Raw genomic sequence first — 14,133 nt, 5'->3', positions numbered from 1 at the left:
AAAAAGTTTGTTTCTGTCTTCTTTAGGGATGTTCGATATTGGCTTTTTTACCGATATCCGATATCCGATAATGTCCAACTCTTAACTCATTGAGTGCCAATGACGACTTTAGTCGTCAATTGCTTTAGTGACGTAGAGTGCCAAAGACGACTAAAGTCGTCAATTGCGTTTTTTGACGGTGGGACGTGGATCTAAGCCTCTTACATCGCCTCTTACAATATGGGAGCTATTGAATGTGTGTAACCTATTTTACAGAACCCTTAGGTGGCGACAGTGCTCTCCAGATTACAGAAAGGCGATGAAAAAACAAAGAAGAAGTCGTTGGGGAAACGGAAATCGCATCGCATCCGTATGCATCCATATGCATCCATATGCTGAAGCATAACGTTAGCTGTGCCTGCAGCAGCCAATCTGCTCCCACAATTGAGCTCCTCCGTGTCCGCTGCGACAGCCCATCCGCATGATCAGCCGTGGAGTTGTTATTATTCTCAACTGGAAGCATAGGAGCCGGTGACAAACACACGCGGAACGCTGTAAAAAAGCTGGATGTCGCGCACCCTTCACTGTGCACAGCAAACTCAGCAGAGAGCCACCAGAGACACTCCCATACGGAGGAGGAGTGTGCAGTTGAGGGGTGGGAGGGGGGGGGGGCACGCAGAGCAGCACACAACACTGACCCAGACAGACCCAGACAGCAGGACAGGATTGGCAAACGCAAGCCAGAATATCCGATGCCCACCAGCAGCAAATCAAGACCAGCAAGAAGCTGCAACCAGCAGCGCACGCAGGGGCCAGCGCTGCTGGTTGCAGCTAAAAAATATTATTCTGCCAAACAAAATTCCCTGGCCTTCAATGTTTTATTGAAGGAAATTACTTTTGAGGTGTGACTACATTAGAAAATATTAGCTTCAGAGTCAGTGATGTGCTTGAAATGTTTAATTTCACAAAAGGCTCATTATCTCAGCTTCTAGAAAAAAATTGCTGTTTTTGGTTAAATCAAGCTATCTTCTCCGGCTCATAACTAAAGAACGGAAAATGGGATCAATAAACTTTTTTTGCAGATGATAGAAGAGAGTCTCATCGTTCTTTGTGCGTGTTCAGTGTTTACATAGTAATATCACACAATATTCTGTGGGCCTCGAGAAATCACTGAAAACGCTCTGAAACTCTGGCACTTGTCCGTTCTCCAAAAGTGGCTGGCACTCAATGAGTTAATTTCTGATACCGATATCAACCGATATCAACCGATACCGATATAAGCGGGCTTTTTTTCCACCAAAATTTCACATAACAAGTTACATAATGTAGCTTAATCTAGCTGAAGAGTTTAATATATAATATGCATGTTGTGTTAAAGTTGTAAGTGTTAGAGAAGCGAGCTTGTGACCAGAAGGTTGTCGGTTCAATCCCCGGGACCTGGCAGGATAAATCTGGGTGGGGAAAGTGAAAAGGCAGCGCTTGCCCCTCCCTCATTACCACCACTGAGGTGCCCTTGAGCAAGGCCCTTAACCCCAACCGCTCCAGTGGAGCTGCTCAGTGGCCAACAGATCAGACTGTGGTTGTACTGGTCAGCTTCCAGGTATGAATGTGTGTGTGAATGTGAACAGGGCACCCCTGAAAATGAGAGCATTGCTCTCAGTGAGACACCCCTGTATTTAAAAAAAAAAAAAAAAATCGGCATGAAAACCGATACCGATATTTTCCGATATCGATTTTTTAATGCTAATATCGGCCGATAATATCGGTAGGCCGATAATATCGGACAGCCCTAGTCTTCTTCCATTCTTTAGTTATCGACACTTGAATGTAGGGCATTTTCACCGGAACGCCTCTCACCAGAAAGCTGAGAAAAATGCCTTTTTGTGCAGTGGAGTGAGGGAGAGATTCAACCAGCACTAGAGAGTAGATGGGGTGGTTCACACTCTCATCTTGACCATGGGGCTGGGGGTTCTGGAGTTCTATGTGTGGAGGTCTGGGGGCATATTTGACGGCTGAAATGTACACTGTGAGGGTTCACAAAGCGGATTACTAATCTAACTGACAGAAGTGATTTGTGTGTGTTTACCAGCTTCTGGTGAAAGGAATCCTTCAGAGTGACGAGCCCGTGTGACAGCGCGTGGAGATCGGGGGGGAAGCTGAGTTTGAGGCACCAGGCTTGATGTGTTTTATGAGCTTCCTCCATGAAGGGAGATTTTTGCGGAGAATGCATGCTGGTTTTGTATGACTAGGGTATTGGCCCCACCGAAACCCTAGGCTCGCCCGCTGCGCGAGCTCGCCCACAGCTCGGCTGCTGTGTGGCCTCACCTGCTCTATTGGCATGCGCAGCGCACAATCGCCTGCTCTAAATGCCTATTTCACATTCCACCTCAAGGAGCCATTTTGTGTCCAGAGTCCAGGCAAGTGTGAAAGTCAACAGGAACTTTAATCTGTGTCAGTAGGTAAGCTTCCTGCTTTTTAGACACACAAAATGGCTGTTTGAGGTGGGATGTGAAATAGGCGATGATGTCACAATGCCTTTGACATCACTGAGATGTCACAATGCCTATGACATCACTGATGATGTCACAATGCCTATGACATCATCAGTGCTTTTGACATCCACTGATGATGTCACAGGCATTTGTGACATCACTGATGATGTCATAGGTCCACTGATGATGTCATAGGGTGCATTGTGACATCACTGATGGTGTCACAATGTTGTCAGTGATGAGAACTTGTGACACCATCAGTGATGTCATAAGAGTGAGCCTAGGAATCAAGTGTGCGTAGCACGCAAGATGCCTAGTAGCAGTTCATGAGGTGGCCAAGAGCCCCACCACATGGCGGTGAAAAGACAGGTGGATGTAAAAACACGTGAATGCAGGGAAATAAATGGCAGGCATCTGGGGAAACAGTTTTGGAATCATCTGCAAAATGATCTAAAATTAGACACATTTATCTCCATTGATTAAGGGCATCATAAAGAATGTGCTGACAGAGGCATGTGGTTGCTTTGTCTTTAAAGAGCTGCTCTTCTGTTTCATTGTGGGTTCTGTATTCATGTTGTAGAAGTTTTAATTACACATAATGTGTTTCTATACAGCTGCTACTTTGGCCAACTCTCTCTTGTAAAATAGATTTCTTATCTCAATGGGACTTTCTGGGTAAAAAAGGTAAAAAAGAAAATGTCCTAAGCTAAATAGCAGGAGGGGCTCGGGGCTAATTTTCAAATTTTTGTGTGTATAGATGGTGTGTTTGTGTGTATAGATGGCGTGTTTGTGTATATAGATGCTGTGTTTGTGTATGGCGTGTTTGCTTGTATAGATGGCGTGTTTGTGTGTATAGATGGCGTGTTTGTGTATATAGATGGCGTGTATATAGATGGTGTGTTTGTGTATATAGATGGTGTGTTCGTGTGTATAGATGGCGTGTTTGTGTATATAGATGCCGTGTTTATGTGTATAGATGGTGTGTTTGTGTATAGATGGTGTGTTTGTGTGTATAGATGGTGTGTTTGTGTGTATAGATGGCGTGTTTGTGTGTATAGATGACGTGTTTGTGTGTATAGATGGTGTGTTCGTGTGTATAGATGGTGTGTTCGTGTGTATAGATGGCGTGTTTGCGTGTATAGATGGTGTGTTCGTGTGTATAGATGGCGTGTTTGTGTATATAGATGACGTGTTTGTGTGTATACTGTAGATGGTGTGTTCGTGTGTATAGATGGTGTGTTCGTGTGCCTTGTGCTCAGTGGCCTTGTGGTCTGAGTGTCCGCCCTGAGACTGGGAGGTCGTGAGTTCGATCCCTGGCCGAGTCATACCAAAGACTATAAAAATGGGACCCATTTGCCTCCCTGCTTGGCACTCAGCATCAAAGGGTTGGAATTGGGGGGTTAGATCACCATGTGATTCCCGAGCGCGGCGCACGCTGCCGCTCACCGCTCCCCCAGGGGATGGGTCAAATGCGGAGAACAAATTTCACGTGTGACAATCAGTGGGACTTTACCTTTACCTTTACCTGTATAGATGGCGTGTTTGTGTATATAGATGACGTGTTTGTGTGTATAGATGGCGTGTTTGTGTGTATAAATGGCGTGTTTGCGTGTATAGATGGCGTGTTTGCGTGTGTGTATAGATGGCGTGTATGCACTATCACTCTCTCAGATAATTGGCATTAAGAGAACTAGTGCAGTGCCCGTTCCCCCATGCACCACCCCGTGGGCGCTCCCCCCCCCCGCACATACACTGCACTCTGTCAGGTCCCCCTAAGCGCAAGTTTGAAGTCGATCCAACAAATGGTTCTCGAGATATGCAAAGAAAATACATACAAACAGTCCTGGAATAAGTCCAAATTGCATGAAATGCGGCACTGCACACCATCGGGGTCCGAGCAGCGCACTCCCCAGGTTTGAAGTCGATCGGACGAATGGTTCTCAAGATAAACCACTTTTTGTGTTTCCAGTAGGTGGCGCTGTGCCGAATTGCACAACATTCTGCACTGTTCTATGTCAGGTTCCCAGCAGCACACTCCAAGTTTGAAGTCGATCAGATGAATGGCTATGGAGATAAAGCGCTTTTTGTGTTGCCAGTAGGTGGCGCAATGCCAAATTGCACGGAATTCAGCTCCCTGCACTCCCTTGAGTCCCCGTAAGCGCACTCCCCAAAGTTGAAGTCGATCGGACGAACGGTTCTTGAGATAAACAGCATTTTTTATGTTGCCAGTAGGTGGCGTGGCGCTATGCCGAATTGCACGAAAACAGGGCACTGCACTGCACAATAGGGCACACTCCCAACCCTACTTACACAGGATGGGGGTTCCCGGAAGTGGCGTGACCCTAGAGCAGTGATACTCAACTTGCGGCCAGGGGGCCAGATGCGGCCCGCGACAGGGTGCAGAGTGGCCCCCCGACCATTTCCTAATAATTTCACGTTAGTTTTCATTGTGAATTAGAATCTAATTCACAATAATAACTAATGTGAAATAAAGTTTGGCTGAGCTCCAGTTAAATTGTCAAATACCGCCGTCTGCTCGCTACCCAGGCACTTATGTATGTTCTTAACTTCACCTAACTATCCGGTGTGCACAACATTGTCAGACTAAACTCCGGCTGACACCCCAAAAAACTACAATCCGCTACAGAAAAATGTATATTGTTTGTTTATTAACTGGCCCCTGGCCTCCTATCATTTCACAAAAGTGGCCCCCGGGCAAAGCAAGTTGAGTATCCCTGCCCTAGAGGATATTATTTCTGAATGCGTGACTCATTATAGCCTACCGTCATAGCCACATAAAAAACTGAGCTCTAGATTTCCCCTTGATTTTATTCATGACAGACTTGTAAATGCATATTTGGACAGGCACATATATAGGAGGAGATTTCTTCACCCTCTGCTCTTAATTGGAACCTGAGGAGAGATGCTGCCCCCCCCTAAACACAGGGTCGTTCCTCTGTTTACTCTCTCAGTAGGTGTGAACGGCCCTAATTAAAGCTGCGGCTTAGGGCTGAAGAAGCAGAACTGAAGGAGCAGAACTGAAGACAAATATTCAAATATCGAACGTGTTTCGCATCCGAATCGCACGGAAACAGGGCACCGCCCTCCGTCCGGTCGCCATCAGCGCACCCCCCGAGTTTCAAGTCGATCCAACCAACGGTTCTGGAGATACGCGAAGGACAGACAGAGAGACAGAGAGAGAGAGAGACAGACGATAGTCAAATTATAGTATAGATATTTCTCATGAGTGCAGCAGGAATGAGTCCGAAAACCAGGAAGTTAGCATCGACTGGTTGCCTCATCTGGAATTCAATGGGATTTTTGTATGGGGATTTTGGTTAGATGTCTGAAATAAGGTTTGTGGTTAACTATTGCTGATGAAACTGATACCTTTGTGTTCAGCAAGATCACCTTTACAAATGAGGACCATTTTGTATGACTTTTGAAACATTTTCTGGCGATCGCAATTTTCTGCAATCTCATCCACGCTTCAAAAATCATCAAAGTGGTCCTCATTTGTAAAGATGATCTTGCTGAACACAAAGGTCTCCGTTTCATCCTAGAATAAGAATGCAAAGTGTCTGTGAGTGAGTGTATGTGAGCATAATTGTGTTCGGCCACAGCTATGCCATGTTACGGGCGATCACGCTGAATCTTTCAGGAAGTGTAAAAGAGCACCCCTGCGGGTGACCTAACGATGCTGTATTTTTGAAATAGGTAGTCTCGACTGAATGGGCAAAAATGGCTAATTAGAGCAGGCCGAAATGCCTCAACACAGGTTCAACACCATGAGTGGAGCAACACACAGTCACTGAAGAGGACTATGAAAACCCACGGGAGGGAGAGAGGAGAGGCTGCATGCCAACTCCATGAGTGAGGCCTGAGTAAATGGCCAGTCACACAGGGACGAGTAATCCGCTTGTAAATGTTCGTTAACCACAGACCTTATAACTACTAGCAGGCGCGGACTGCATAATCGGGCACGTCGGGCAAATGCCCGGTGGCCTGGCCTGAAAAAAAAAAAAAAAAATGGTGTGTGCCCACAGTCAGGCCACTCACTGAACATATAGCCTATATATTGTGCCCGCAGTCAGGCCACTCACTGAACAGCAGGCCAGGCAGGCCACTGAGGCCAGTAGTGTTCCTATTTGCGTGGATAGCAGCCAGCAGACAGGCAGGCAGGAATGAGTTAACTTGTCAGTCAGACTCGTCCCAGCCCAGGCCACTCGAGGTGAGTCACACAAACAGACACATGATGATATAACGCAGTATGCACGATCTGATCACTCTTCCTTAAATAAAGTTTGCTGTGAAGCGTTTGTACAGAGGCATGTTTTTGGCTTTACTTCTTCATATTATACTTGCAGTTATCTAGGCAATGTTGATGTTTCTATTAGTGAACAAATAGGTAACATGTATCATCGCGTTAGCATTATATTCACTAAATCTTGCTTCAAACTAACCAAATTGGGCGGCGGCGAGCGTGCGTCAGCCCGTATTGGCCTGGCCTGCTTGGTAGAAATGCCCGGCCTGAATTATGATCCCAGTCCGCCCCTGACTACTAGTGGTCATTTTTACCGCGAGAATGCAAACTCTATAATCTCTCATGATAAATACCCAATTGAGAGATTAATGCATTTAACGCAATACATAAAATAACACTAAAATGTGAAAAGATTGACTAAAAATAAATAGGTCTGGAACCGTGGGAAATTCAGTGAGGTCAAAATGACCGCCTATGGCCATTCTAGGTCAAAATTATCATGTTTTCTTTGTCTTTTGTGTAATTTATATAAAAACTATTTTAAATTCAAATACAGACACTTTTAGGTAAAGTCAGGTACCACCAACCAACATTGTATTTTTTACAAAGCTATTTTTACAAAGTTAAATGACCACCGTGGCCATTCTAGTGTTAAATATTGTGCAAGGCCAGGGCGACAGGCAGGCGTGTTCCACCTGAATGTGGATTCAGACTTGGACTGAGGTAATGGGGACTCGACTCAGACTCTTCTTTGGTGACTCGGACTCAAACACTGGGGACTTGAGGCTCGACTTGGACTCGAGATGTAGTGACTTGACTACAACCACATTCATCTTGTAATAGCATGAAGTCAATTGGTATCATCAGAAAAAAAGTATCTAGTTTGGTTAATCATTCATGTCGATTAACCCTTTATTACAGTTTAATTGTGTCTATTGTATGGAAATATTATGGGCAAGTACATATATCTCCAGTCTTCACAGAATTCACATCATACAAAAAAGGATTGTTAGGTTGGTTACATTTTCTATCAGATACAAACCATCAGCTCTTCTTAAAAAAAAACACATACATGACATCAACACACTCCAGCTATGCACTCTTTTCTGTAAATATACACACACACGTCTCTCTCCCTGCACCATGTAGGTTATACTTTCAACATAATTCTAACATACATACACATAATACAACACACACAGATCACCTTCACCCCCCCATACTGTCTCACTACTAAAACCAATTTTCAATATGCTACAGAGGTGCCATATTATGGAACACATAAATATTGCTAAACACGCATCATCTTGTAACTCTTTAAAATCTCAACTTAGAATCTCTCTGAATACACCTCACATTGCCATTTTAATTGTCTACTCACTTATTTTGATTGCTTTTTTCCCTTTTTTGTTTTTTTTAACTGTTCATTTTCTTTTCTTGTCTATTTGTTTTGTCTTGTCTTCTTTGTGTTGTCTCCTTTTTTCTGTTGTATTGTATACTTTGTAGGGGTGTCACGATACACTAATTTCACGATACGATACGATACACGATATTGGGTTCACGATAACGATACGATACAATATTTTAACAATATTCTTTTTAACACGTTCACTGCCAATGGCGAGTTGACTCGTCAAAAAAAATCCAACGGTTGACTGCCAATGACGAGTTGAGTCGTCAAAAAAAAAAAAAAAAAAATTTTGACGGTGGGACGTGGATCAATGCCCCCCACGTCTCCTATAAAAATATTGGAGCCACCGAACGTGTACAACCCATTCCACCGACCCACTAAGTGGCGACAGTGCTCTCCTGACTAGAGGAAGGCAAGCAAAAAGCAGTGTGAGGAAGCCATTCTCATGAAAATGGATTGGCGAAAACGCTTTCGCGCTTGGGAGCTGGCGGTGGGGTTTTGCAAATTTGCATAATAGATTACGGGTGGAACACACTTTGAAACACGCAGCATAAATAAGACCAGAATCGCAAAAGCTTCATCAAAGCTCTCAGAACCCCAAGAAACGAGCGAGCCCATCCAGACTTGCCCAGCGGCCGCCAGCAGACAGGAGCAGCAGCAAAGCAGTGAGACTGGTGACGCGAGGTTACAGCAGCAACAGAAACGAGCTTGTGACACGCCCGCTGCAGCCAAGAAGAACACACACGGAGGGAGGAGTTTGAAGGAGAGGGGTGTTTCCTGCTGTTATGGAGGAAATTACTGTTCAAAACTATTGTTTAGATGTCTGACGTCTTACTAATGCCAAAAATGAATGGTTAAAGTGACTGTTCTATCGAATTTCACAAAAAGCTATTTATCTCAGCTTAGATTTTCAGACGCTGAAACCATGCTGTATTCAAGTGCTATGCCTACATAACTACTAACTCTACAAACTAACTCTTTTAGACAGAGAAAGCACACATTCTATTAGTTCTTTTGAGATATTTTGTGTTCACAAAATCTTAGCAGAAAAGAATCCTCGGGTCTTGAAAGATGAGCCAGAATCCTCAAAAAAACCCTCTGGCAGAAGCTACCTACAGTAAAAAAAAAAACGGCTGGCAGTGAATGTGTTAACAAAAGTAAATAATTTTTATGTATTTATTTATCATTTATTTAACCATGTGAGTCCCGTTGAAATCAAAACCTCTTTTCAAGGGAGCCCTGGGAAAATACTGGAAAAATAGTCTTTCATTTGAAATACACAAAATACAAAACAAATGCTGTTTTTGGAAATTGTTATTATAATAACTATAAAACAACATGGAAGATAATGCTTCTCTTGCAATATAATGTGTCACACTGTCACAAACTAAATGTTTGTTGCATGGTGAAAGAAAAATAAAGTATACAATCTATTTCTTAAATAACTCATGCTCAATGGTCCCTAAACTTATGTAATCTTATGTACCCCTTGAGCTGTTTTGCCATGCCAGTAGTAGTCTACCCCCTCACTCATGCATGTAGATTCTGCTAAATTTGTTCTATTATTATTCAGGAGCAAAAAAAAAAATGTTTTTATTTTTTCGATATAATTTTTTTCTGACGATATGCATATCGTGACGTTTCGATATCGCGATATATCGTGCGACGAAATATCGTGACACCCCTAATACTTTGTATCGATTATAGTTATTATTATTTGGTTTTCTGAGGTAGAGACCCTGAATAAGCCCTTCCAGATTTTCTGGCCTCTACCTGCACATTATTTTCCTGCATTTTCTTTTTTTTATGTTTCTGTTTTTATTGTGTGCAAATAAATAAAATGAACAAGTAAACACTTGGCAGAACTGAATCCCTCTGACTGTGTGCTCTCCTTTAGCCGCGTCCTGAGTAATGTGGAGGGGAAGTTTCTGATGGACAGCGTTCCGTTCAGCTGCTGTAACCCCGGCTCCCCACGGCCCTGCATACAGCACCACCTGACCAACAACTCCGCCCACTACGACTACGACCACCGCCTGGAGGAGCTCAACATCTGGACACAGGGCTGTAGGACCGCTCTGCTGTCCTACTATGGAGGCATCATGAACACATGTGGAGCTCTCATCGTCCTCACCATCATCCTGGAGGTACAGTAAAGCCCATGGCACACCAATCAAACATTCTTCAACCAACATAGATGTATGTATATAATGTGTGTGTATATATGTATGTATGTATGTATGTATGTATGTATGTATATATATATATATATATATATATATATAAACATTGTATCAAAAGCGACCGACATCACGACCATGACATCACCCTTTAGTTTGTGGAGTCCTGGTTTGAAGCCAAAAGTTTGGGCGTCGCCAAGTTTACCGTTTTTGGAGCCAGAAGCAGCTACCGTGAGACAAAGCAGCAGCTCTGTCTGCTATTGGTCCGTGATCTGCAAGCTGTGCGATCACTGGACAGGCGACCTGTCAATCACGCCCCAATGCAAAGTCTGCTTTATCGTCTATTTGACTCTATATGGGACCATAATTTACTAAAATGAACATCATGCTGTATTGAAGAAAAGTTGAAACTAGCGATTGAGACATTAAACTCATTAGGAAAGTGTTTACTGAGGTCCTAAATCAAGTGAAAAGTAGGGGCATTTTCCCATTAACTTATATAAAACAGTGAAAGAGACACGCACATCCAAAAACCAGTCTTCAAGGCAGGTGCTGGGCCCAATAAAAACAGCAGTGAGAGAGAAAGGAGAGGCCGCACACTGTAGCTCCCGTTTGCAGATTTATTCCTTTATTAATTCATTTATTAATAATAATTATTATTCACGCTCTTCTTCAGACATCGATGTCTGAAGCTCGAAACGTCACGGGTAATACATCTGCAAACGGGAGCTACTGTGTGCGGCCTCCCCATTCACTTCTATATAATCAGATTTATTTTTGCAATCAGTGGAGTCGCCCCCTGCTGGCCATTAGAAAGAATGCAGGTTTAAGGTACTCGCTTGGTAGGAACACACTGAAGTAACAGCTGATTCTTGCTTCCCGCCGTTTAAACTTGCTAGCTTGAAACAGGTATGTTTGAAGGTTGCCAGTTCTTAGCTTGAAACAGGAATGTTTGAAGGCTGCCAGTTCTTAGCTTGAAACAGGAATGTTTGAAGGTGGCCAGTTCTGGTCTGACGTGGGCGCAGGATAAGTTGCCTGTTCTTAATCTTCTGATTTAGAGGACGATAATCATGGCAGACCTGCAGCTAATCAGCAGGTTAACACAATAATTGATTAGTGACAGATTAGATTTAGGGCTTCTACAGTGGCCAGTCAGTCTACGTGATACACAGGTATAATGTAGAGAGCGAAAGTCACACCCACTTCCAGGGTTCAGCATATGAACCAAGGGATTTCATCTGCCATGGACATTTCGTAAAATGCTTATGAAAATACATTTACTTGGTCGAACAAAGAGATTCAGCTATATTTAGAATCATGAGACCAATGCCTGTTTGTCTGTCTGTCTGTCAGCAGGATATCTCAAAAGGTTATGAGCGGACTTGCACGAAACTTGGCAGAAAGGCTGGTCATGGGCTAACTTAGATCTGATTAACTTTCCAAGCCCACTGGCCAACAGGGGGTGTGGCAATGAAGTAATGCTGTGGCGGAGGTATGCAGTCTACTGAGTGCCCTCTAGTTTCTGCTGCAGTGGCACCCGGAAGTATTTTTTTGTTGTCGTGATGTTACGCTGATTCGTCCTATAGGGCTAGGGTTCCAAAAATGTGAACTATATCCCTTTAAATAACCCTTTTTTCTTGGGAAGGAACCCAAGCCTTTTGCCTATTCTATTCTATGTGTCTCAGTAGTAGTAGTGGCAGCAGCAGCAACAGGCTCCAATGTGAGAAGACCCCAGGACATGGTTGCTGTGATGAACAGCTGGTATCTGGGTCAAAACAACACGTTAAACTGACTGGATCAGGACCAGTGATTTCCTGCTCGAATGCCCTTAAGCCCATGGCACACCAATCAAACATTCTACAACAAACACAGATATTTGTTTAGTGTGCCATGGCTGTCTGTCCCTTTTTGGAGATGTTTGGTCAGATCCCACATGTTCAATCCTTGTTTGTCTGTGTTTAGTCCATGGCACTGCCATGGCCGTAACTAGCTATGAGGACGGGGAGGTCCGGACCTCCCCTAATATTTCAGAGGGAAAAAAAAACACGGGATCGCTTTTATTTTGAAACGAAAGGCAGGTCAGGCAGGAAGTCATCTGACGCCGCGTCCGCGGTAACTTGATTCCGAGAGAGCAGCAGCATGGTGGTGAGTGATGACTGTCTGTCTGCCTGGCGAGATAATTGAAGGTGAGCGAGCTGCGAGACAGTGAGCGAGTGAACGACAGACAGTGAGTGACACTGACAGATTTTTTAGCAACAACCAAGAAAGTAAGTGTCTAGTCTGTCTCTTAAGTAATGTTACCTGTGTGACACGTTGGGATGCTACTGGCTAATCATGCATGATGCCAATTGCCAAGCTCCCGAAGTCAGGTATGCAGGTGGCTATATGCATGGTTTCAGTTTCATGACCCAATAAGTAACAAAAAGAGGTGGTGTAAAGTTAAAAACAACATAATATATTTTATTTTATTTTTCAATCGTTCCTATCAGGAATAAATAAATGTCCCTCTGTATGTTTTTTTTTATTATCGATGATGACTTTGTGTGTTGTGTACGGCTTGGGTTGTGTACCTGTGTTTGTAGGTGTCATTTTGATATGAATTTGGCTAAAACAGTTTGTGTTTGTTAGTTACAATTATGTTGACAGGAGAGCTGAGCAGGTGGTGACATGAAAGAGAATATACTGAATAATGACATCACAACAGTATAATCCTAATGTTGATTTAAAATGATATATTACTCTAAATATGGCTAAAAAAGGGGGGAAAAAACCCTCAATTTTTTTCCGGCGGCGCCCTTGTGGGCGCCACCGAATCCGCCTCCCCTTGCTGGACCTCCCCTATTTCGGAACCCTGGTTACGGCCCTGGGCACTGCCGTTGGCAGTTGTTGCATAACATTTGATTGGTCTGCCATGGGCTTTAGACTGACATGATTGATTGATTGCATTTATTTGACAAATAAAAAAATACAATACACCAACAAGCATACAGTATAAAATAATTCACCAGGATATCACAATAAAGTCGTTAAACGTATTTCCATTGCAGACCTGAGGTCTCGGCTGATAGGCAAACAGAAAAGGGATCCCATTTTACAATAATACACATTAGAAACAATCAAGAATAATAATAAAAAGATACAAACCAACACAAGTCCAACCAGTCAAAGAAGGTTTTGCACCATATTACTGTAGCTTACGCAGCAGGTTTTAAAAACTATTCAGAGAATTTGCAGATTTAAAGTAACTTATTACTTTCAAATGAAAGTAACTAGTGATACGGTATAGTATATTACATTTTGAAAAGTAGCCCAACACTGGACCTCACCGCATCATAATGCTGTGTTCCAGGCATTGGACATGGCTGGGCTGAAGTACTTGACCACGGCTCTGGAGTCCATGGCCGACCCGGAGAACCCGGAGAGCGAGAGTGAGGGCTGGCTGCTGGAGAAAGGCGTGAAGGAGACCTTCTCCGACCTTCTGAGCAAACTGAAGAGCAAGCTGGGGAGGGGCGGGCAGGTAGAGGAGGGGGGGGAGGAGCCAGCCACCTGAGGCCCTGCCCCCAGCTCTCACAGAGAACAGGGAGAGTGAGAGGAGAGAGATCTCCAAATCCAACAACACACACACGTGATCATAATATGTATAATCACAGGAAACACACACACACTTCAACACACATTCACACAATCATTTAAAAAGTGAACAATTAAATTAATTAAAAAAGTGATTGTCTATATTGTCCATAAGAATTCTGTAAATATGTTAAACAGAGTCTATTTTTAAAAAGGTGGAATGCTTTGTTCCGAGATGAC

At 43.5% G+C, this 14,133-nt stretch overlaps 1 protein-coding gene across 1 annotated transcript in view; it reads left to right on the top strand.

The window, feature by feature from the left end:
- Window positions 1-13,873, top strand: part of prph2b (peripherin 2b (retinal degeneration, slow)) — a gene marked incomplete at both ends in the record, with an annotated part of 20,290 nt that extends 6,417 nt beyond the window's left edge. Inside the window, 2 exons of the mRNA XM_083650804.1 lie at window positions 10,044-10,290; window positions 13,673-13,873. Coding sequence (XP_083506930.1) covers window positions 10,044-10,290; window positions 13,673-13,873 — 448 coding nt within the window. The remainder of the gene's footprint in view (window positions 1-10,043; window positions 10,291-13,672) is intronic.
- Between the last annotated feature and the right edge of the window lie 260 nt (window positions 13,874-14,133).

The sequence above is a fragment of the Poromitra crassiceps genome (assembly GCF_964638095.1).
Source record: "Poromitra crassiceps genome assembly, chromosome: 14".
Classification (NCBI taxonomy): domain Eukaryota; kingdom Metazoa; phylum Chordata; class Actinopteri; order Beryciformes; family Melamphaidae; genus Poromitra; species Poromitra crassiceps.
This window is presented reverse-complemented; position numbering and strand designations above follow the sequence as displayed.